General features: G+C 41.0%; 2 protein-coding genes across 2 annotated transcripts in view; one reads left to right on the forward strand and one right to left on the reverse strand.

The window, feature by feature from the left end:
* blnk (B cell linker) overlaps window positions 1-10,886 on the reverse strand; it is a 24,873-nt gene extending 13,987 nt beyond the window's left edge. Inside the window, exons 1-3 of the mRNA XM_085478342.1 lie at window positions 10,760-10,886; window positions 10,469-10,531; window positions 4,326-4,372 (exon numbers count right to left, since the gene is read on the reverse strand). Coding sequence (XP_085334468.1) covers window positions 4,326-4,372; window positions 10,469-10,531; window positions 10,760-10,828 — 179 coding nt within the window. The 5' untranslated portion in view covers window positions 10,829-10,886. The remainder of the gene's footprint in view (window positions 1-4,325; window positions 4,373-10,468; window positions 10,532-10,759) is intronic.
* Window positions 10,887-13,978: 3,092 nt separating this feature from the next.
* dntt (deoxynucleotidyltransferase, terminal) overlaps window positions 13,979-22,718 on the forward strand; it is a 114,661-nt gene continuing 105,921 nt past the window's right edge. The window contains exons 1-2 of the mRNA XM_085478347.1: window positions 13,979-14,172; window positions 21,228-21,402. Coding sequence (XP_085334473.1) covers window positions 13,979-14,172; window positions 21,228-21,402 — 369 coding nt within the window. The remainder of the gene's footprint in view (window positions 14,173-21,227; window positions 21,403-22,718) is intronic.

Below are 22,718 nucleotides of genomic sequence, written 5' to 3' on the forward strand. Positions count from 1 at the left end.
GACAGTCATACCATAAGCCCCAAAGAAGCCAAGAAAATATCTGACATCATCATTACACCACCACCTCTCGCCTGAACAAGGCAGGACGGATCCATGACCTAACCATCTGAATGCACACCTTGCTTGGTACGATTTGTTAATTAAGTTACAGTTACCTTCCTAGCTCAAATCTCTGACCTCTGGCATTGAGTTGTTGAGTTTTCACCAAGAGAACGGCCTGTCACACAGTTTCTTGCTTTTGGACCATTCTCTGTAAACCCTGGAGATGGTTGTGTGGGAAGATCGCAGTTGAGCAGCAGTTTCTCAAATAGTCAGACCCTCCTGATCTCACAGCAACAACCACAGAAACACTCAAATAACATTTCTTCCCCATTTGAATACACTAGCTGAACTTCAGCAGGATATCTTGAATACCTAAATGCTTTGAGTTGCTGCCATGCGATTGGCTGTTTCAACATTTGTGGTAGCACGCAGTTGTACCAGTGAGTGTATAAAAATACATGCGAACACAGTATGAGATATTTAGTCTGTCACTTCACCTTTGTCACTTTTTTCTTTCTATATACGGAAGCGTGTGTCCATTTCATGTTACATAACATGTGAAAGTGTTGCAAAAAGTGGCTTTTCAGATTGGATTTCGTGTGCTCTGAATCATACTGTGCATAGTGTGGACCTACAAACTGCACGGTGCTGCTTTTTTCAAAGTAACTTTATGGTTTGACAAGTGAATGAGTGATGGGATAAAAGAAAATAAAAGACCAAGTATGGAAGTTCAGGGCTTCCAGTTTTACATTTGAATTTGTAGTTGCTATTTTTTTTACCAATTTTATTGGTAAATAAAATATTTACAGTGTGCAAATATCTGGAGACACTCTTCATTTTTTTATAGTTTGCAAGGAAAGAAGTGCACCCATTTATGGAAACAAGTGCAAACATATGGAAACACAGTATATAGGGCAAAGCAGTTTGAACAATTCTAATCGGTAATTGGTATGACCACCTTTATTTAAGAAAAAAAAGAAGAAGCAGGAACTCTCTTAAGAAAACTTGCATGTCATTCTTTTTAAGTAGTCTTCAAGAGTAGTTCTCCACGTGTCTTGAAGGACATTCAAAGCTCTTCTTTGGCTGCTTCTTGTTTCGTTCTCTGTCGAGATGATCCCACACTGTTTCAATAATGTTGAGGTCCGGGCTCTGGGGAGGCCAATCCATGACTCATAGTGTGTTTTCTAACCCAGTGATGCATCAGTGTTGGTGGACACACTGTACACTCACACAGAAATAAGCCAAGTTTTCTTTCTAGCTAATAAGTCTTTGTGAATCACCTTCTTGGTGCAAAAATACTATTTTAACCCTATCAAACTGCGTTATTTTTGGCATTTCTTGGTATATTTCACTAAACAAATGGGAAGAAATTGTCTATTTTTGTTGCTAATGTCTAAAGAATATCTACAGATGCAGATTTAAAGTGGTTATTTGGTAAGATGTGTTTTTTTTCAGCTAATGACTTTTGTACATGCTGTTAAAATGATGAGATAAATATTTTTACATTTCACTCTAAGATTTAAGTACAATATGTTGTATTTATGTTACAATATTTGAATTTTCCACGCAAGGAAAGTTTCACTTAGATTTTAATAATGCACAATTTTCAAGAAACACGTAATAATTAATTTAATTTTTTATTTTCTAGTTTAATTTTTTTTCACAGAGCATGCCGGTTGAAACAAGTAATTGTAGCTTAATGGTGTCTGTTTATATCACACACACGGGAATACATCAACGGGTACATACCATACAAACAAGAACACACATGCAGCCACATGTGCAGGTGCAGTCAGACACCCTAACTTCCCCAAACACATCTGTGCATGTACACAGATCCAGCGGAAACCAGCTGTACGCGAGCACACACACAAATATTGTAATTTCATTTCTGCTCCTTCTCTTATTTACACATGAATACAAGCAGATCTGGGGCAGTCACACTTTATCACTTGGAGTCTACTGCTTCTATAGGTCAGTCTTCTAATGTCTAATTTCGGTTGGCCTGGGTAACCTTGGTTTCCTGTACTTACTTACAAGAGGGGCAACCAGTGTGGTTTTCTGCTAATGTAGCCCATCTGCAATAAGGTCTGATGTGCTCTGCGATCAGACACGCACTCCTGCACACTTTGTAATGAGTGGTTATATTGTTGTTGTTACCTTCCTTAATACAAATTTTATTTGTCGCATGCACAGTACAACATTTATTGAACATGTAGCGAAATGCTTGTGTCCGAGCTGCAGACATAGCCGCGCCATTCCAGGGCTTTTAGCATGGAGCTCTAGCCAGGACCCTTACTGGATACCGGGAGGGAACCGAACTTGTGTGGGAGTCACAAACAGAGATGGGCAGTAATCTGTAATCTGATTACTTTTTTCAAGTAACGAGTAAAGTAAGGGATTACTATTGCAAAAAAGGTATTTAGGTTACCGTTACTTTCCCGTAAGCACACTGCGTTACTGCGTTACTAAAACCGGGATTCTTTTGTGAGTGTCTCATGACAATGACGTAAGCGAGTGCGACGTTCGTGGCAACAGCTGTGTGCAGATCAAGAATGGATAATATATCGAGTGTGGGAGAGAGTATGATAAATTTTGAGGTTATTATATCATCTTATGCCATGTTATACCCCTAATTAAAGATTGTGAAATTATTATGTAGTTTTAGTTTGCATTATTCTCCTGACTTAGAAGAAGGGGATAACTATTACATTTAATAAACTGATTTGTGTTACATTAGACTGCTGATTTATTGTGAATGAGTGATATTGTTTTATGATGTATGATACTGCTGCATTATAAGAAATACTGTTTTCAGAGAATCATGGCCTTATTTGTCTGATTAGAAAGGAACAGAACATACTGCACAGGAAGCCAAGGTCATAACTTAGGCTCACTGAGAGAGAAAGAATGTGGATGTTTAGGTTTTATGACGCTGGAGGGGGGCTGAAGCTATAAGAATGTGAGAAATGGTCATACACCTCGAGATCTGCTGTTACCCTCATCGGCACATCTCCCATCCGGATGTATTGCGCAAAAGTGTTGTATGAAATAATGAGAATTGTATGGAATAAAATGACTGTTGATTGAGCATTTATACACCGTTCTTCCTTCAGCCCAAAGATCAAAGAATTGGGAGGATTCAACACCATGCAGTGTTTAAAGCATGGAAGTACTGACCTTACTTTGAGTTTGATTCGTAAAAAGTGCCAAAAACATTAGCGTCCGCTGCTCACTGCGTGGGAAGAAAACTTCTTTTTACAGCGGAAAAACCCCTTAACTTCCGAGCAAGCACCGAGTGCGTTACCACGGAATGGTAAATTCACAAACTCGCGGATTCTTCCACTGACCGCTGCGGCAAACCTGCACCAGGGCAAACCTCCGCCTGCCCCAATCCTGCTACAGGTGAAAATAGAGCAACAGAACCACTATATAAAAAATATAATTTTTTGCGTGATGCATAAAGTTAAAAGATTAAAACTAATAAAACAAATTTTAAAAAGAGACTTTTCCATTTGATTACATTTTATATGATAGATTAGGCAGAAAGTAGAATTGGGCTGAAAGATCTATTGCTTTATCACCTATTCAGGTTGTAAATCATGTTTCTAAAAAGTAACTAAGTAACTAATTACTTTCGAAAATAAGTAATCAGTAAAGTGATTACTTTTTTGGGGAAGTAATCATTATTAGTTACTGATTACTTTTTTCAAGTAACTTGACCAACACTGGTCACAAACCTAGCCTTTAGCTGCACCTGTCCTCCAGGTGCCGAGGTTATGAAGCTCAAACTCATAACCTCGGCAACAGCACAGTGTTCTGTCATATAAGTACCGCGCGCTAACCGATTGCGCCACTGGAGCTTCCTGTCAGCTGAAAGCAGTCAGACCATTCTCCTCTGACCTCTGATCTCAAGAAGAGCTTTTCACTCAGAGAACATTCACTCACTGGATATTTTCTCTTTTTAAGAGAAAAAAAATGCTTATGGTTTGCAGTTTGGCACCAGCATCCATGATGCTGCCCATGCAATCAGCTAATGAGATATTAGAGTTAATGAGCAGTCGAACAGGCGTACCTAATGAAATGGCCAGCTAGTGTTGTTGTGAAATGTTTTGTAGCTCTGGACAGAGAGATCAGTCAGCCTGTGGTTTGTTTTGTCAAACTGCAGCAGCAACAATAAAAAGAAATGAGAGAAAAGGAGAACTGAAGGACGGAGACGGGGGGAGAGAAAAGGAGGATATGATTGAGGGGTGTGATGACAGAGGTACGAGGGTGTTACTTACGGCTGGTGGATGAGACTAAACTTGCTCAAGTCACTTTCACTCAGGTTCTGAAAGAACATCAGAGAAATCAACTGTTAAAAAAATGTGACAGGATGGGAGGAAAATAAAAGACTACAGAGTGATTCCTTTCAGCAGAGATGATACGGCGAGGATGTCACCTTTACTGGAGCAGAAGAGACATGAATGCATTACCTCTTTAGGAACAAAAGATGGCAGCATCTCACTTAGGGCCTTTTTTGGAGGCACATGTGCTCAAACTTCGCTGTAGCTCAAAAAAGGGCACAGTTTAGCCACATTCAGACACGAACCTAAAAGTGCTGTTGGTAACATACTCCAGTAATTTCACAGGAAAGCTGTGGGCTGAGCGTCTTGCTTATGAGCCCAAATATCTACTAACACAGGAGTAACATATTTTTTTATTAACAGAGTGCTTTTATAAGAATTAATTCTAAACTAAAAGCTGATAGAAAATAATTTTGAAATCAACATTAAATGAACGTTGGCTGTTTTGTTTGTTGTCGCCCTTCAGGTTTGGCTCGCTCGTCTTAATACAAACAAATCCCAACCATATTATCATATTACCCAATTTTCTAAATGATCTCACATTAAAAAAAAAAGTTTAGCCGACTGCGCTTGTATTAGGTTTTTTTTTTTGTCGTATTCATAATGTCTGTGTTGCAGTAAGGCGTTTGTGATTTGTAAATGAAAGGAAAATGATTACCATAAAATATGCAACAAATTCCGCTAAATTATGTATTCCCCTCTTCATTCATAATTCATTGCTCCAGGTCGTTACTTGCTCTGTCTCTCTTCCGTTTTAAATTTGCTGTAATGTAATGAGGATCCACGGCCACAAATGTTTGGGAAAAGTTGGGAATTTTAGTTTGCGAGACGTCACGTGACCCGACGGAGGCGTGTCATAACAGGCTGTAATATAAAGCGTCTGAATTTAACGTAAGAATGATGTATAATTGGTCCTTTATTCAATAAGTATGATGTGAAACCTGTGTAATGATATGCTGTTAAGCTGATTAAACAGTAGCTGTTTATTTATAAGAGAAATCAAACAGGGAGGGGAGTTAGTAATTCAGCTCACACTACCTTGATGTGTGTGTTTCGGTTGAACAAAAAGCCGCATTACCTCTAGGAATAAGCCCATAGCATAGCTGAAGCACTTTAAGACTGAGATTGGGATTTAATCATCTGTAAATTTAAAAGTGAGATCGCTTAATATGAAAGACTGTGCCTCCTTCAAAGCACTGATCCTTGCCCTCGCAGATACACACTTGATCATCACGCAGTCTTACAGGAAGAAGAAAAAAACATCTGTATAAAATCAGACTTAGCCTTTTGACACCGAATGAAATATCAAATAGTCTGCCCCAGTGGATACTCAGGCACAGCTCACACGGTGAATTATTTATAGGAGTGTCTGTGCTTGTTCAAATGAGACACAACAGCTCTACAAGGTGCATCCGTTCCCTTTTTTCCAGTAGGCCCAGAGTCCACGTTTTATCATTTTAAAAATGCTCATGGTCACACTGCAATGCTTTACATGCTTTTAGATCTTCCGTCAGGCCTGTTAGTAAATGTGAATGGGGCATTTTTCCTTTTCACAGTCTTCTTGTAAACCATTTTTTCATTGTCATGATGTGACATTTTTAACCTTGACGATACTGATAGTAGCATTAGCAAGATAAAGGCTATATCTGAAATTACTTCCCTGTGCAGTCATTCATGCGTATGTAATAAACCAAAGTGAGATTTTAGCTTTCATTTGTAGAAGTAGTTTATTTTTAAACAGGGACAAGTATGTCACATGAACCAGGCAGCACACAATAGCATTTATAGTCTAACCTAGTTTGTAATGGCCCTCAAAATCAATACCATTCATAATCTATATAATAAATACACACATTTAAGAGGTGGAAGGGAGCTAAAACTGCTAAAAAGGTGGAGAGCATGTTTAAAGCAAACAAGCCAAGCAGGCCTGGCAAAAACCAACCCTAGGGTGGGTTTTTTCTTGTAAGATAAATGAGGAAATTTTCCAACTGTTATTTAAAAGTGACTCAAAACTATTGATGGTAATAAACACATTAAAATCACAGAATATCCCACTGGAAAGTCTACATTGCGTCAGTGTGAAATCTCGGTTTCACCCTAAACCAGGTGCACAGACGACCACTATTCTTGTTTCTGTTCATGAGTGGTTTGCTGTCGGAGTGGCAAACAGCAAGGGCAAGGGTCTGACGCACCGAACATTTGTTAATACTTCTCGTTGAAACGAGTTTCATTTCACGATAGAGAGAACAGCTTCGCAGCTACACGGCCACAAAATTACCCCTCGGTTCTTTCACGGCAGCTGCACAAGGTCTCATGACTGTCATTAGGTGAGAGACTTTCCACATGTTCACAAATCTACACTGGATGTCGACAAGCTAATTCTGGTTTAAGGTGTTTTTCCTGCTTTGTGGCTCTGTTATCCATTACGAGGCAGCTGTGTCAAAATTCAAATTAGATTCAGTGAGACTAAAGAATTACTGCTTATTACGCTGAGGATATATTATTGCAGAGTGCCGCTGTAGATTTTTAAGGCCAACGGCAAAACAGAAATATATACTGCTGGCCCGTATACAAGTCACTTTATTAGGTACACCCTACAGCTGCTCTTTAACAGGTGGAACTGGGAGCATCGCATTACGGACACGAAGCTGTGATACTATCATGTAAGTATGGATTAAAATCTCTGAGGTATGTTTCCAGCACAAGACACTTCTGAATGCAAAAAGCAGTCCAACCCTGCACCTAATAAAGTGGCAACTATATGCAGATGTGCTATATGTGCTCCATAGGAAGCATCTGCAATGGAAGCATATGTGGGTTTTTTTTCGAGGGGCCTTTGTTTGTAATGTCAATGTGATACACCGAAGCTGAAAGTGGCTTCCCCACATAGCCGCCACACACAGGCGGCATTACAGAGATGGAAGCTGACAGTTCTTTTGATCTTCTGCTTCCACATATCGCTTTTAACCTGTCTACCTGTGTGAGCGAATGTGGCATCAAAAAGACAGAGCTTACCTTTATCTGCGCTGCGCTGACTGTCTGTCATTCCGCTCCGTACTGTATTATACAGCCACCCACCGCTCATACGGAATAAAACTGTTTTTCTTTTCCCACCTTTCATTCTTACCGCTAAATCGTGACCACGCGTTGTGGGTGCAATGTGAATAAGATGCATTCGAGGCAGGAGCTGACGATGACGTTTCCATATGAAAGTAGTTCAGATCTGTGTTGCATGCTTACACTTTTAAAAAAAAAAAGGATTTTATGACCTTTGCTCCAGCCACTGTACATCACATGAATATGTAAAATAAGCCAAAGGCAATGCTCAGCAGAAGCATGCTCGCTGGATGACATTCAGATACCAAAGTGCAGGCCCTGCTCTGCTTCTGGACACACGCTGAGCTCCTGATGAGTCAAAAATAACTTACTACAAATGTTTCTTCTTCTTTGCTGGATTTTAAAAACCTGTAGAAGAGGCAAATAATGCCTTTAAAAATTCTCCATTTATTAATAATTAGTTGTTTCAGTGATGTCGCTGGAGCGTCAACAACACTGCAGTTGTTGTCAAATGTGATTTTAGGTCAACACAGGCAAACACAACCCCTTCAAACAATACAAAAACGTATATTCGCATATTTTCGGAAGCACACTGATGATTCAACCACTGAATCTTTAAAAAAGGTTGCTCTTGTAAAATAAAGGAAGTGACATTACACTGCCAGGGGCAATTTCAGGATGTTTGTCAAAAATAGAAGAGGAACTGGATAGTTGCAATGAGCAGCGTCACTCGTAGTAGAGAAAGTAAAGAGCACCATCTGCTGGATTTCGTCAACTGAAAATCCAAACAAAACCTTTCTCAAAGACACAAATGTCTTTACAGTAATGACTTTTTTCAGATATTTTCCAAATATATGTATCTATGAAGCTATTCAGTCAAACACAGACAACTTTATACACTTTCTGTAAGCATGCTCATAAACACCAGTGAACATGTAGTGCCATAACTCTTCTGTAACGTTCCAGATCTGAAAAGTGAAGCTTCTGCATTCTTTATCATTACCATTAGGGGGCGACCTTCCTGGTTGTTTGACAAAGACTGGTTGTCTATAGGAAAAGGATTCCACTAATAACTTCAGAAAACAGTTTCTTGACTGGGCTGTAGTATAAGTTGTGAGTTAGAAATCTTCTCTGTCTGGTTGTTTTGTAAATTATGGTTACTTGTAGAGCCACTAATGCTTCAGGATCCACCTTGTGATTGACAAGAGTGCTCAGATTTTTCAGTCAAGGCCCTTGCTTATCACACCCCACTTCACTGTGACAGCCAACATGCTTAAAGCCTTCACAAACTAGCAGGTGTCCATATTTTATATACAGTCAAAACAGCCTAAAATCAGCTTGCTAATATATTCTAGTAGCAATGCTAACAAGATGATACTGATGGGAGCATTTGATTGGAGGGACAACCAGGAGGTAATCAAACCACAAATATCTGTACTGTAGAACTTAAAATAGCGAATTATATAACATGAAGTATTATATACAGTCTATGATTTGTGCAAATTGCTTGCATATGCTACACAATAGTTAAAAATGCCAACCTGCTTGTGGAGCAAAGTATAAAGTCAAGAGCAAAACAAAACACAGAATATTTGCTGCAAATTTTATGCCCGTGAACCCAGTTGTTGTTGAGCCACTTTGCTCTGAACCACAAATGTCGACCTCCTCTTGCGGCACTGGAGAAAAAGTTAGAGGTTTACAAAAGTCAGCGTGATTCAGCCTCTGAGGACACCGAACAGCAGAAGGAAATTTCATCCAAAAGTGATCCATCGAGAAGCTGGTTGGGGATTTTATTTATAGATCAAATTCCTTTGCTGCAGTAAAAATACTGGCTAAAAAAAAGCTTAAAAGTTTGACTGGGGAATGTCTGTCAGACACCGCAACCTTGAAGCTAGTTAAACTAAAAAGCTGGGCAGCCACTCAATAAAAGCATGGGTTTACTTAAGCGTGCACTGGCTGGATCCATAGCTAAGGAGATCTATCAATCGATACACATACTGTATGTATATGTATATTTCAGATTGGTGATGTTAACGTGCACATCAAAGCCTCTGCTCTGAAGTATTAATCAATTTGACTGATAAAATCCGCATCTTTTTTTTTTGAACTATGCACTTCAGTGATGCAATATCCCACCTAAAGTAGAGTTAGCTCAGGGTCATTGAATAATGAATAGGCGACTAGGCCGCTGCTCTAATTTAGAGCGTGGCAAGAAGTGTGCATAAGCGTCCACTTAAAAGATGCATATGAATGAAAGCTTCTTCAGGCTTGGCAGTGTGTGGGAGGTTTTTACTGAAGTATTATAAAGATCCCCCAAAACACCAAATATTAGGGAGTTATAAACCCTCACTTCAGTTATTTGCTGCATAAAATCCTCTTTAAACAGCGTTCCCCCTCATGACTGAAGCAGATTTAGAGATACTTACTTAAGTAAGTGGGGATTACAGCTTTATTAGCCATGAGACTCATTTCACACTCCTTACTCTCTCCCGAACAGGGGCACTCAGCTGCGCTCAGTTTGGCAGCCTGCTTCTCGGTAGCTATGAGAAAGGCCTCAGAGATTGTATGCAAGGCGTGGATGATGGAGACAGAGCAGCGAGGGTGAAACCAAAGCAGAAGTTACAACAGATACACAGACTTCCACATTAGCAGGGCCACAGTTTACACAAAGAGCAAGTGTGGGAAGTAATGCAACCGGCTTTTGTCATGTTTCGTATCCTGTGAACTCTCCTGTTTTTCAACTTGAAACGTGCTTTTAGATTCATAGTAAAAGTGTGTTCGTCAAGCAGTGACATTTTAACAAGAAAACAATAAAAAAAATGTCTGCCAGAGTAACAGAGAGTGAGAGTGTTACAAATAAACCAACCTCAACTGCTCGCCAGGATTTGACCATTTTAATTAGAATAACAAACTGAACACAACCACAACCCTGATATGATCCTGGGTGGATTAGTAGATTATGTAACTGTGTGGGAGAAAGAGCCATTTCTGGATTATTCAGGTACAAATGAGGAAAGACTCACCAGAAATCTCTGTCCATTAATTTTCAGTCTGTTTACGGTGACGGCGCATTCTTGCATATTATTCTGAGGAGAGTAAACATATCCATTCACTATTTTTAAATGACTAATTACACACACTTATTGAATCAAACAAACATTTAACTTCCAGTCATCTAATGTCCTGGTCTTACTTTAACACTTTAGCCGCTTATGTGCATTAACATTAACATTATACGTGACCCTCAGAATGAACTGGTGAATATTTAAAGTGCGACAAAACACAAGCATCTCTCCCATTTCCAGTGGACTCACCTTATACAGTAAGAAGGCTACTTTTGCCTGGTCCCACCCCTCGCACTCCTCTCTGGACGGCAGGTTCATTTCTGTCTCTACAGGGAACCTCTGAGTACGAGTGTGCTTTTGGAAGTACAGTAATAGACTGACCCGTCACGCACCGCGGCTCTAGCGCAGCTTCAGCAGGGAGAAGTACACACAGCAAGGTCACCTCATTAAAACCAACACACGTTTCCCGTCTCTCTCTCTCTCTTAACCCATAAGTGGTGTGGCAATTTATGTCTTCATAAATTTTAAAGTTGTCCCATACAATACAATGAGCCATTAATGAATAGGGAAGCGGGGACTTCCTCGTTCTATATAAATACTTCTGAAACAAAAGTTTCATAACAGTGGGACTTAGTTTTTTACATCCTAGCTCATGCCTGCTTCATTTACAGTTAAATAAAGGATTTTGATTTCAGGGGATGATCTTATTACACTCATGAGACTCTTTAGGTTGCATTATTCTCTGAAGATGGCCACAAATAGAGTGCATTCCTTCATTCAGCTTTTTTTTGGAAACTTTGATAAGTTTAAGTTAACCTAATTACGTTTTTTGTTATATATTTTTTTGTGTGTGTGTGTGTGTGGGGGGGGGGGGGGGGGGGGGGAGAGATACTTTCAGGTCAGACATCACTACTTGCCATCCTACCAATGCCATTTGACTAGAGTGCAATTACTCTTGCAATGCAAAGTGATATCAGATGAGGACATGGACAGAACAAGTGGTGGAATGTAACTTAATAGAGCCTGCTGCTAATATTTGCTATTTGCATGATACACTGTATTGCCGTAAATGTTCATATGCCTTCGCACGCATATGAACTTCAGTAACATCCTATTTTTAAACCATAGGGTTTGCAGCTATAACAGCTGACCACCAAACCCAGACTCGTCCTTCAGATTGCCAGATGGAGATACGTGATTCATCACTTCAGAGAACATCTCTCCACTGCTCTAGAGTCCATTGGTGGCGTTCTTTGTGCCACTGCATCTGATGGTTTGCATTTGGCCTGGTAATGTAAGGCTTGGATGCAGCTGCTCGGCCATCAAAACCCACTTCCTGGAATGAAAGTGGAGCTTCCATTCCGCTGTTCTTGAGCTTTTAAAGACTTGTGTAGCTTTTTCAGTATGTTTTAACCATTTTTAACATTTTTTTGGAGCAGCAGAGCAGTGCAGTTAAAAAATTCTGATAAACTGACTATACTGTCGTCTTAGCAGAAAGAAGTTAAAACGAGTTTTAAGCTAATTGGAGCATGTATCCCATCCTGCCTTGTATCAAGAGCTCAGGGTGGTAGTGCAATGTTGTGGGGAATATTTTCCTGGTACTCTTTGGACCCTTTAGTGTCAACTGAGCATTGTTCAAAGGCCAAATCCTACCTGGGTATTACTGCATACGCTGTCCATGCATGCACCCATGTTCTGATGGTTCTAACAATGCACATGTCACCACAAAGTGCATCATGTCAAACTGGTATTTTGAAACTTAAATTAAGTTAAAGTTGCAAAAGGTTGCTAGCTACAAATTGTCTGTCTGTCTGTCTAATATGTGGAGGTCTGGCTACTTTTTTATTGTATTTCTTTTGATTCCAGTATTGTACGTGAACTTTCTTTGAGCACAGCATGCATTGTTTGAATATTTGTGTGCTTGTAATGGCTTATTATAGTCTAACAAGACTATAAAGAGTTGTGTTGGGGTAAATTAAAAAAAATCAAGATATGACTGTCACTTTGTCCTTTCTAAATGGAACTGAATATGCACCATAATTGTAATTATTAGACAATTTTCTCTTGCACCCACGGAGCTACACAAGAAAGGTGAAAGAGAAATTGGATTCATTGCTCGTGCAACGATTGCTGCTGGCAGTGTGAGAGCCATTTGTCTTAGTGATGTTAGAATTTCATCGGTCTCACGTTTGGATGGGGGCCAGCACCCTCATATACAACTGACTGATTGGGATGGCGGATGGGTGGGGGTAAACAGTCAAACAATTAGTGGCGTCTGCCCCGTGACACCCGTTAACCCCCAGAACTTGGCGGTAATGAGATCTGTGTAATAATTTCTGTGTAGCAGACAGAAACAAGGTGTGCTTATTAAAGTGACGAAATGAACAGAGCCTGTGGTAATTAGATGTAGAATAAAGGCCTGTAATGATTTCATCACCCTCGCCTAAATCAACAAATCATTGCTGTTTGGTCTACTGAAGCAGATCCATTATTGCAGACAATTACAGCAAAGACCCGCTGAAACCTTTTCTTTTACATTCCTCACCGCCATAGCACAGGAATCATAACAACAGGAGACAACGGCTCATGCTGTAATTACCTCTTTGGAAACAAAAGGAATAGATGAATTCAGCTGATTAAATCTATTTTCAGTCTGCATTTCTGTCTGATCCATATGCAGCCGTATTCCCCAGATAAACGCTCCTAATCATCAACGGCTTGCGTATACAGTACCTGTATGTGTGCAAAGGCCGTGCACGAGCTTGCGGGCTCTCCGGGGAAATGCCCACAACGGCTCTCAGTTTTAGGCAGTAAGCTAATTAAAGCGGCAGAGCAGATGGTGCAGGCTTGGTCCGGACATAATGAGACGGTGAGTGGCGAGACGAACTGGACATGGCAGGACAGCTGTGAGGGGTTTGTGAGGTGACCAGAATTCAGGCGTCTCCCAGGAGCGAGAGGCCTCGCTGGCAGTCGAGAGGAGCAGAATTTAAAGTCCATGAAAACTTTATGAGCAGCTTTTTAAGAAGAAGAGGAAGAAGCAGCTACTGGATCAGTAATTGTTTACTTCCTCCAAGTGTGTGTTTGTTGAAAATGCTCCACTGGAAATGAGTAATACCACGTCAGCACAGTGTTTTTCAAAAAAAGAAAAAAAATTATTATTTTTTTCTCCCGCTCACATCCTCAATCACTCGATCTTGGCAGGTGGTTTTTGGTAAACACCAAATCCTCAACACCTGTTGCCAGAGGCTTTTCCTGTCTGCCAGCTCTCACCAACTCTGCTCCCAAATATTAGAAAAAAAAAAGAGAGAGAGAGAGCCACAAGTGAAAAAAACAACTGCACCATTACCAAAGTAGGTGTTTCTTTTTTTCCTGGATGGAAGTTAAGTGGCGCACAACAACACCGACACAAACTCACAAAAGCGGCGATTCCTAGAGGTGCAGAAATACTTTAGAGAGCTCATCTCAGAGATGTTCCACACTCCTATTGTGCCTCGCGCGAGGAAGAGGTCAAGGCCGGCCGAAGCAAGCGCTCCCAGGCGTGAAAGGGTGAAGTTTGAGGATGTCAGGCTGTACCTGGTGGAGAGGAAAATGGGCCGCAGCAGGAGAAGCTTTCTGACCGAGCTGGCCAGGTCAAAGGGCTTTATTGTGGAAGACGTCCTCAGGTTTGGGAACCAAAAAAAAGCTTGCCATTTGTGTCATTCACAGACTTAGCAGGGCTTGCCACCTAAAAGCTTTCTCAATGTGAAGCTGAAAAGAGCTTTAGTGTAAGGGGAGGAGGGGAGTGGGTACACTTTTATTTTCTGGGTTTGTATTTGCTGGAAGCAAACAGAGTGGTTTGACCTGGCGGTTGACTTTTGAGGCCTCTAGTTTAACCCTAGAAGCATTCAGCAGAAGCATTTTCTGGCAGTCAAGCTTATGACTTCAAAATTAAATACTTTCCATGCCTACAAAAAGTTTTATTATAATCTGAAAAAAAAATACAATTACAATTTTGTGGAATAATTGCCTGTTCACAGAATTTTTGACTGATTGGAGTGGGAAAAACATGCCAGGACTTCAACACTGAGACATCCAAAGTTACTTTTTGACACTTTCCTGCAAACTTCTTTTTTTCTTAGAAGCTATGGTCCAATTAGCTAAATAGAGAGCGACTATTGTCTCATGAATAGTTAATTAAGAAGGGTTAGGGCATCCATCCTGCTTCCTCTACACCTTAGTGGATTCCCCCCCCTGAGCCATTACTCACAGCTCCACACATAAATACGTTAAAAGCAGGGGCAAGAAATTGGCTAAACCAGCTGCAGCTTGTTGGCAGCCAGAGAACTACAAACAATAGAAGAAAGGTAACAGAGCACATGCAAACTTTTTAATGAGTTTGGTGAAAGTTTTTTTTTTGTTAAGTCTCACTAAAGAAGAGATGTTCTGTGAGCTTGTTCCTTGGGATGATGATTCATCTATTGCACGGTAATTACAGACGCAGCGTGCCTCCGTCGTTTTTTCTGCCTCTAATTGAAAGTATCTTTTTAAAGTCCCAAACTGTGAGCACAGCAGAAGTCCTGCGCTTGACACCAGAGATGCTTTAGAGTCAGGCTTCTTTGTTAACGCAACATCCCGTTATTTAGAAGTCGACTTTGTTTTCAGTGCTGGGCGTTAAGCTCAGAGTTTGAGCTCCTCTGGTGAGCAGGTGTTTTTGTTTGTGTTTTTCATTGCTTTGCTTTCATGTAAAGTGAGGGCAATTTCTCCTTCTAAGTTAACATTAGCTCAAGGTTGCAAAATGGTTGAAGTTGAGCATATGATGTAGGGTGTATGTACAGGGTTTAGGCAAAGGGTCCCAATGAGTATGCTATAACCAGCGTAAGAGCCTGTGTGTGTTTGTGCGCGAGACAGAGAGAGCATGTTTAAATGCATGTCTAAGTGGGCCTGCCAGCCGTGCACCAGCTTGGCCATGGCAGCATTCCCAGAAACACAGCTTGAGCGCTCCTACGGTTACACTTGGCTTGATACAATTGTTTGAAACCAACGACAGGAAGTAGAGCGTGCCCGCCTCAAACTGACATTAATTCTGCAAGCCGACAAAACTGCTATCAGCTGCAGTTTGATAGCAACACCTCACGTGCCTAGTCTTACACACGTTATAGGCAGGCTGCCTCCAGCATATGGTCAGATGCGCTGCCTGCTTTCCTCCGAGCATAAAGGAACACGCCCGTACACACAGACACACACAATCACACGACGCACATGCACAGAAGTTTCCACACTGTATGAATTTCAAGTCCTGCGTGCATGAACATGGATCAAAATATTGACATGTTTGTCCTGGGTGACTAATGAGCTGCATTACATGCTGTTTCGCAAATGGGAATAACACACACACACACACATGCACACACACAGACACGTACTTACCCCATAAGTTTAGGTCATAGGCACCATTTTCCAAACGCTTTGTTTTCTGAGGAACGATGTTTTATCCTTGAATTTGTCACAGCAGTTAGATATGATGTTGGATGTGACTAGGGTTGCCAACCGTCCCTTAAAATACGGAATCGTCCCGTATTTAGAAAAAAAAGTACACGTCCCGTATTGAGCTAATAAGGGACGCACTTTGTCCCGTAATACAGTGAGAATCAAAAGTAGTCTATAAATGTTAATGGAATTAACGCTTTGTTTGAAAACATAATTCCCAGCCCCTCTCCTGCTTTGTGACCAATGAGCTGACACCACACTTATGACAATTCGAGTATGACAATTCAGATTACCGCGCATCTCATTGGTCGAGGAAAGGTCGCTTACGGAGAAAATACCGGAAAACAACAGATGACCACAACAAGAAGCATGGCCAACAGGGAAACAAACGCTGACACTGCGGTGCAAGTCTCGGACGACAGTACACCTAAAGCTGGGCAGACACTGTGCGATTTTTTCAGTCACGTTATTCAGCTCCTGCTCAAACTGCACGATTGACTCGCAGGGGTTAGACGTTGGTAGGTCACGATGCAGGGTCTCACACTATACCGCCCGATGCTCTGATGCGACCTGAGTGCTCACACTGTGCCTCCATAACATGAAGGTTATAACAGAAAATCTGTCGCTCTCCCCCTCTCTCTCTGTCTTTCACTCACACAGACACACCACCACCACATCAACTTTGCTAAATTGCTAATGAAAAACATTGATCAGGCAGCTGTGATTGAGCAGCAATGTAAATCCAACTATTTTCACGGTTGTTGTGGTCGTGATCATTTTTTGAGGCCACATTGGAAAGCTCATCCGAGCCTTTTCGAAGTTCTACAAGTTGTGCCTCCATCGCTTGTGTCCAGATCACACGCTGCACTGCTGTGCTGCTCCGTCTTTTTCACCGACGTTTACGTGTTTGCGCGTGAGCAGTGTGAGCGCCTGTGGTGACACCTTCACGAGCGATTCATGATCGGGAGCTGGTCGTGAGGTGTTAATCGCTTCTCGTTACCCCACATATACTACACGACGAAAGTAAAACAAAAATCAGTGGCAGAGAATTAAAAACATTTAGCTCAATATGCATCAATATTTATCGTATGCTCGTATTCTAACATATGTTACCCGAGTTCCACTACTAACTATTCCCTCCCACTGAACCTTCATTCCCAATGAAAGCCTTACCTCGACACCCACGTCAAGCTAGCAAGCTAGCAATCACTTCGCAGGCTACCATCACATTCTTTTTGTTACTTTTTTTGTGGACACTAACACATTTATTCATTTATTTGTTTTCACTGTACACTACCACACTGGATTTTAAATCAAACAATTTGTATGCAATTGAATTTGAGAATTTTTAACTTCGGGCAACAAAAGCGCTATATTAGCAGTGCTGTTTAAGACTTACCGCCACTTTCATAGGCTCAAAAGTAATTGGACAATGGTTTTGGCAGTTGCAACTGAGATTTACCAAAAATGGAAAAGGAGAAAGGTATGGAAAAGGAGAGAAACGTCTCATGATCTGAAGCATACCACATTATCTGTTAAAAATGGTAAGGGTATAGAAAGGGCATGTACGACTAGCATGTGGAACTGGATCTCTAGTGTTTCTTGATGATGTGGCTGCTGATACAAGGTAGCAGGAGGAATTCTGCGGCTATACTACAGTTTTGCAGTGCTTCCCAGTCTTTCTCTCTCCTCCTTGTGTCAAAACTACAAAAGTTGTGTCAACATCCAAAAAGATATGGACATAAATGAATCGAGGAGCATGGAGGTGGTGATGGCAGCTGGGTTGAGTGTAGTCTCTTTTTAAAAGTTATTGTCATACAACTACATATACTGTATCGTGTGTTCTTGAAATGCACTTTGGAAGTCATGGCTTGGTCAATTACTATGCTTCTCTCCAGCTTTTATTTCAATAAGAGATATTTTTATTTATATAAAAAAAGTTGTCAGTTATTTGGAGTGATGGCAGGAGTTACTTTAGCAATACATTTAACATTTTTCACTAGTTTTTGTTTTAAGAGTAGGTCACACCTAGATCTACCGTTGGTTTTTAAATGTGCTCTATAAATAAAGTTATTGTATTGCATTGTAGATTTGCAACAAATAGTTCTTGAATAAATAAGTTGGATTGATGCCCTGCAGTTACTATATTACTGAGCACTGTGTTTTGGATGGTTACTATATTGTCAGCTGACATTTTCAGGCCATTTCGCCATCAGAGACAGACTAGGCAAAGAGCCTCGAACAACTGCCATTGCTTGAAAAGTACTATAAAAATATCTTCCTCTTATAGCTTCCTCTCCTCATGTGCATTTCCTACATTTAAAGGTTGACACCATTCTCATGGCGTCAGGGTCCCACAGGGAATACAGTGCACTGATCTAATCTATTTATACTTTATTTAAGACTAACCTTTCAGAGCTCCAGCTTTTTAAATGTGGATTAATAAAAGAAAAATTATTTTCCTTCCAGTAGCGATCATAATTAAGATATTTGGACTTTTGGATGGACAAAGCAAACACCGTAATGGTGTAATGGTGAACTCCAAGACTATTTTCAGATTTTATTACAGATAGTTCCTTTTAGGTGGGTACAGAGACCTGCTCCATAACTACGCCTCTGTTCATTCAGTTAAAAATAACAGTTTGTATTTTAAAAAGCTTATTTAGGCTTCTTATCAACAAACAAGTTAGATAAAACTCTAAATCAAATTAGCCAAGTCCACAGCTTATCTCTTTGATGCATTTATTTTATCATTATAATGAAAATATATTGCACTACTGATCATGTATATGCAAACAAAAACCTCACTGTGGTGTAAAAGTCTGTTCCGGGCATTCGCAGTCTTTGATTAGCTTGTTTTCACTTTTGGAAAGGACAGAGGGAAGCTGCTGACAGGAACTGGGCACAAAGATGACTCAAGAGAGTTCTCCATATCAAAGCCCATTGACTTTGGCCTGTCCTTGTGTCTGAGCTCAGAGTCCCAGTGATTCAGGGAAGAACAGTCTGGTTCTGGCTTTGCTTTCTTGCTCATTTGCATGTCAATCTGCCATTTCACATTCTGTTCAGCTACATATTAAGATAAGGGTCTGAATTTTGGGGATATACAAACATAGTTTGAAGGAAAAGAGTGTTTTTTTTTCTTCATAATCTTAAGTCTCGGTCCAAATAGACAATTCAAACCACTTTGATTTTTGAGAGAAAGCAACCCAAGAGCCAAATATTGATGACTGTGGTTAGACAATCATTCACGTTGAGCCTTTGGAGATCATAGTTGTGCCGCTCAAATGTGTCTGTTTGAGAAGCTCCTTCAGCATGTCTTTGCACTGAGGACAAGGAGGATTTTTCTGCAAAACACTAACAATCAGTGGCCAGACTGCCAGTGATTTGACCAATTAGGCTTCAGTCTGAGCTCTGCTGGGACCTCCCATAAGGAGTCTTTCCACCGTTTTATCCATGCTAAGAGAGAAGAAGAAGAGGAGGAGCATGCTGAGTGTGATTATGCACAGCTGGGCAGCCTGATTGGGTTTGGTTGTATATTCTGAGGCAGGAAGCACAGGGGAGGAGGCCTTGATAAAAAGCCTGTTGAGATGGTCTCGGTGGAGATGCACTGGCTGAATGAGTTCAGCTATCAAACAATCGAGAGAGGCACTGGGGGTCTGTGGTGATTGTTGTTTACCCAGTGTCGATCCCAGAATGACACAAGTTAGACTGCAATGCTGACATCTGAGCTGCATTTCAAAAGCTTCGCTTGCACCCCTTGCTCTTTCTAAAAGCTGCCGAGTCCTAGACGTGAACATTTTTTTGTTAAGACAAGCAGCGAAGGAAACCTTTCGATCAAATAAGATGAAGGCATCCCGTGAAGCAATCCTACTAATCCATAAAAAGTCCCAGAAAGCTCCCGTGTCGTTCAGTTTTGACATTTGCTTTTGTGATTTTTGTTGTTGTTTGTGGTTAGAAAATGTTTGTCAAAGATTAGCTAAAATTCATGAAAGATGATATGTCACTGGTTCTTGGTCAAATTTGGATAACATGCAAATTAGGGATATCTCAAAAACAGGCAGGATGCTGGCCCTCAAGCACCGGAGTTTGACACCCCTGGTTTAAAGTGTTGCAAAGGTCACCTGGTGGGAGGCAACCTTTCTCCAAACAGCTGCCTGTTATTTGAACACACTGCAACCACTCTCAGACAGATTGGCAAAGGTTTCCAAATAACAGCTATTCGGTTTTTAAACAGAGAGGCAGATTGTAATCATGTTGCAATCAGTCTGAGGCAATCTGCACTGGTGCGATGTGCTTCTTTGTAATAGGCAATTCGTTGGTTGTATTCTGGTTGTATTCCAGTATAAAAGAAAAGTTGCAGAGTGTCCATGCCATTCTGCAGTTAAACTATTGTTGCAAGGTATTTATGTTATATTTTATATTTAACTTACCAGAGTCACGACTTCATTAAACCTGTGGTGGTGCTTAACAATTGAATGTGATGCTAAGCTAACCTTTAGTGAAGGAGAAGAAACTCAGAGGGGCAAAAGTAGCGTGTTGTGTTAGTATCACATCTTGAGTTAATCTGTGATTTCCATGTCCAAAAATTCACAAAGTAGTGTTTCCACTTCAAAAATGTGAAAAAAGTTGTTCAGGTCAGTTCAGTTCTAGTTTGTCTATTTCAGTTTAGTGCTTATTGTTCAGTTTTAGTTGAGTTTTTATTAGTTCAGTGTTAGTTTTGGCTTTTGCTAATATGATATGTTTGATGACCTGATCTACAGAAAAATACTACACAGGATCCAACAGTTTATTAGTTTTAAAAACCCATTTTACATTTTTAGTCTTGAGTTAAGTGTTACTTCACTATAATAACCCTAAACACAAGAGGCTGCTTAGATTTTGACACAGTTTGCATTTCTGCATGTAATAACAGGATTTCTGCAGTTCCTCTCAGCATTTTAGCTTGTTTTAAATGTTTCTTTTGGTTCTGTGGTGTTTCGTTCTCACCACCACCATTATACTATTTTCAACCAACCCGGGCAAACCGTAGCATTTTTTTTTTTATCAATTGCAATAAAAAAAAAAAAGCAATAGATTTTAAGGTCTCTGAAATGAGAATATGAATATTCTTGGAGCAGAAATATATATATATATATATATATATATATATATATATATATATATATATATATATATATATATTATTCCGGCATTCGCTGTATAGAATTTGCCAAACGTGCTCTGAAACGGCTCTTTTTCCACTTCCCCACAGCGATGTGGTGACTCACGTGGTGTCGGAGGATAGCCAGGCCTCATCTCTTTGGGCGTGGCTAAAAGGAGGGCCTGTGAAGAATCTGCCCGTCATGCACGTTTTGGACATCAGCTGGTTCACTGACAGCATGAGAGAGGGGAAACCTGTTGCTGTGGAGACCAGACACCTTATACAGGTTTGTGTGTTGCAAATCAGGCACAATGGCTAATAAGTGTTTAGCACTAGATGGCACTACAAACAAAACCGGATATGATTACGTACTGAAAAACAACTTACCGGTCCGTTGCCGTGTGTTGCCATGCATTGCCATGCGTTGCCGGTCCATTGCCGGTCCATTGCCGGTCCGTTGCCATGCGTTGCCATGGGTTACCGGTCCGTTGCCATGCGTTGCCATGGGTTGCCATGGGTTACCGGTCCGTTGCCATGCGTTGCCGGTCCGTTGCCGGTCCGTTGCCATGGGTTACCGGTCCGTTGCCATGGGTTACCGGTCTGTTGCCATGCATTGCCATGCGTTGCCATGGGTTACCGGTCCGTTGCCATGCATTGCCATGGGTTACCGGTCCGTTGCCATGCGTTGCCATGGGTTACCGGTCCGTTGCCATGCGTTGCCATGCGTTACCATGCGTTGCCATGGGTTGCCATGGGTTACCGGTCCATTGCCATGCGTTGCCATGCGTTGCCATGCATTGCCATGCGTTGCCATGGGTTACTGGTCCGTTGAAATGCGTTGCCGGTCCGTTGTATGGGCTCAAAATGTGGCCATAAATATTTTGTACTTGCAAATCAGCTTTGTACTTGTAAATCAGGATTTGTATGTGTAAAAAGAATTTGTTTGTGCGTAAAAAAGATTTGTGTGTGGACTAATGTGATACATTGAAAAAAAAAGAAAAGAAATACACTCATATTGTGAAGGTATACATTGGATATATTGCATTTAGGTTTTTCCTGCCACTGCAAATCTATAACGTCAACCCCCTAACAGGGAGCTCATATAAAAAGGACACTAACTCTCCCTCTGTCTCTGCTCATATTACTGCACTTCACCTCGCTGATAGCAAGAGAAACATCCTCCATATTGCGTAGGAGTGTCAAATGAACCCATCAGCTGGATGTCAGGGCTCAGAGCAGCCCACTAACACAGACACATACACATGCTCACAGACGCACATATTTTCCCCCTGTGAATGGCTCTACGAGAGCTTGGCGGCATATGTATCCAAAATAAAGAAATATGCTGTCTTCTTTTTCTTCCACCGTGGAGCAGGAGGGGTAAAAAACAAAACAAAGCGAAAAAAAACCCCCCACAGTCAAGTTCTGCCAGTTTGCCAGGCTCCATCTATGCTTTCTCCTAACAGCCTGTGACGGCCTTAATGGTCACAATGAAATCTGCCGTGTTTGTGCCTCCACGTGAGAGACTGCTGTGGCAGTGTTTCCTCGGGGCCCACGTAAGCGTGGCGCATCAATGGCACGACTCTTGTCTTGCTGCGTCAT

The sequence above is a fragment of the Copadichromis virginalis genome, linkage group LG13, assembly GCF_057382275.1.
Source record: "Copadichromis virginalis isolate Kocher_CV1m ecotype Utaka linkage group LG13, C_Virginalis_male_GT1.1, whole genome shotgun sequence".
Classification (NCBI taxonomy): domain Eukaryota; kingdom Metazoa; phylum Chordata; class Actinopteri; order Cichliformes; family Cichlidae; genus Copadichromis; species Copadichromis virginalis.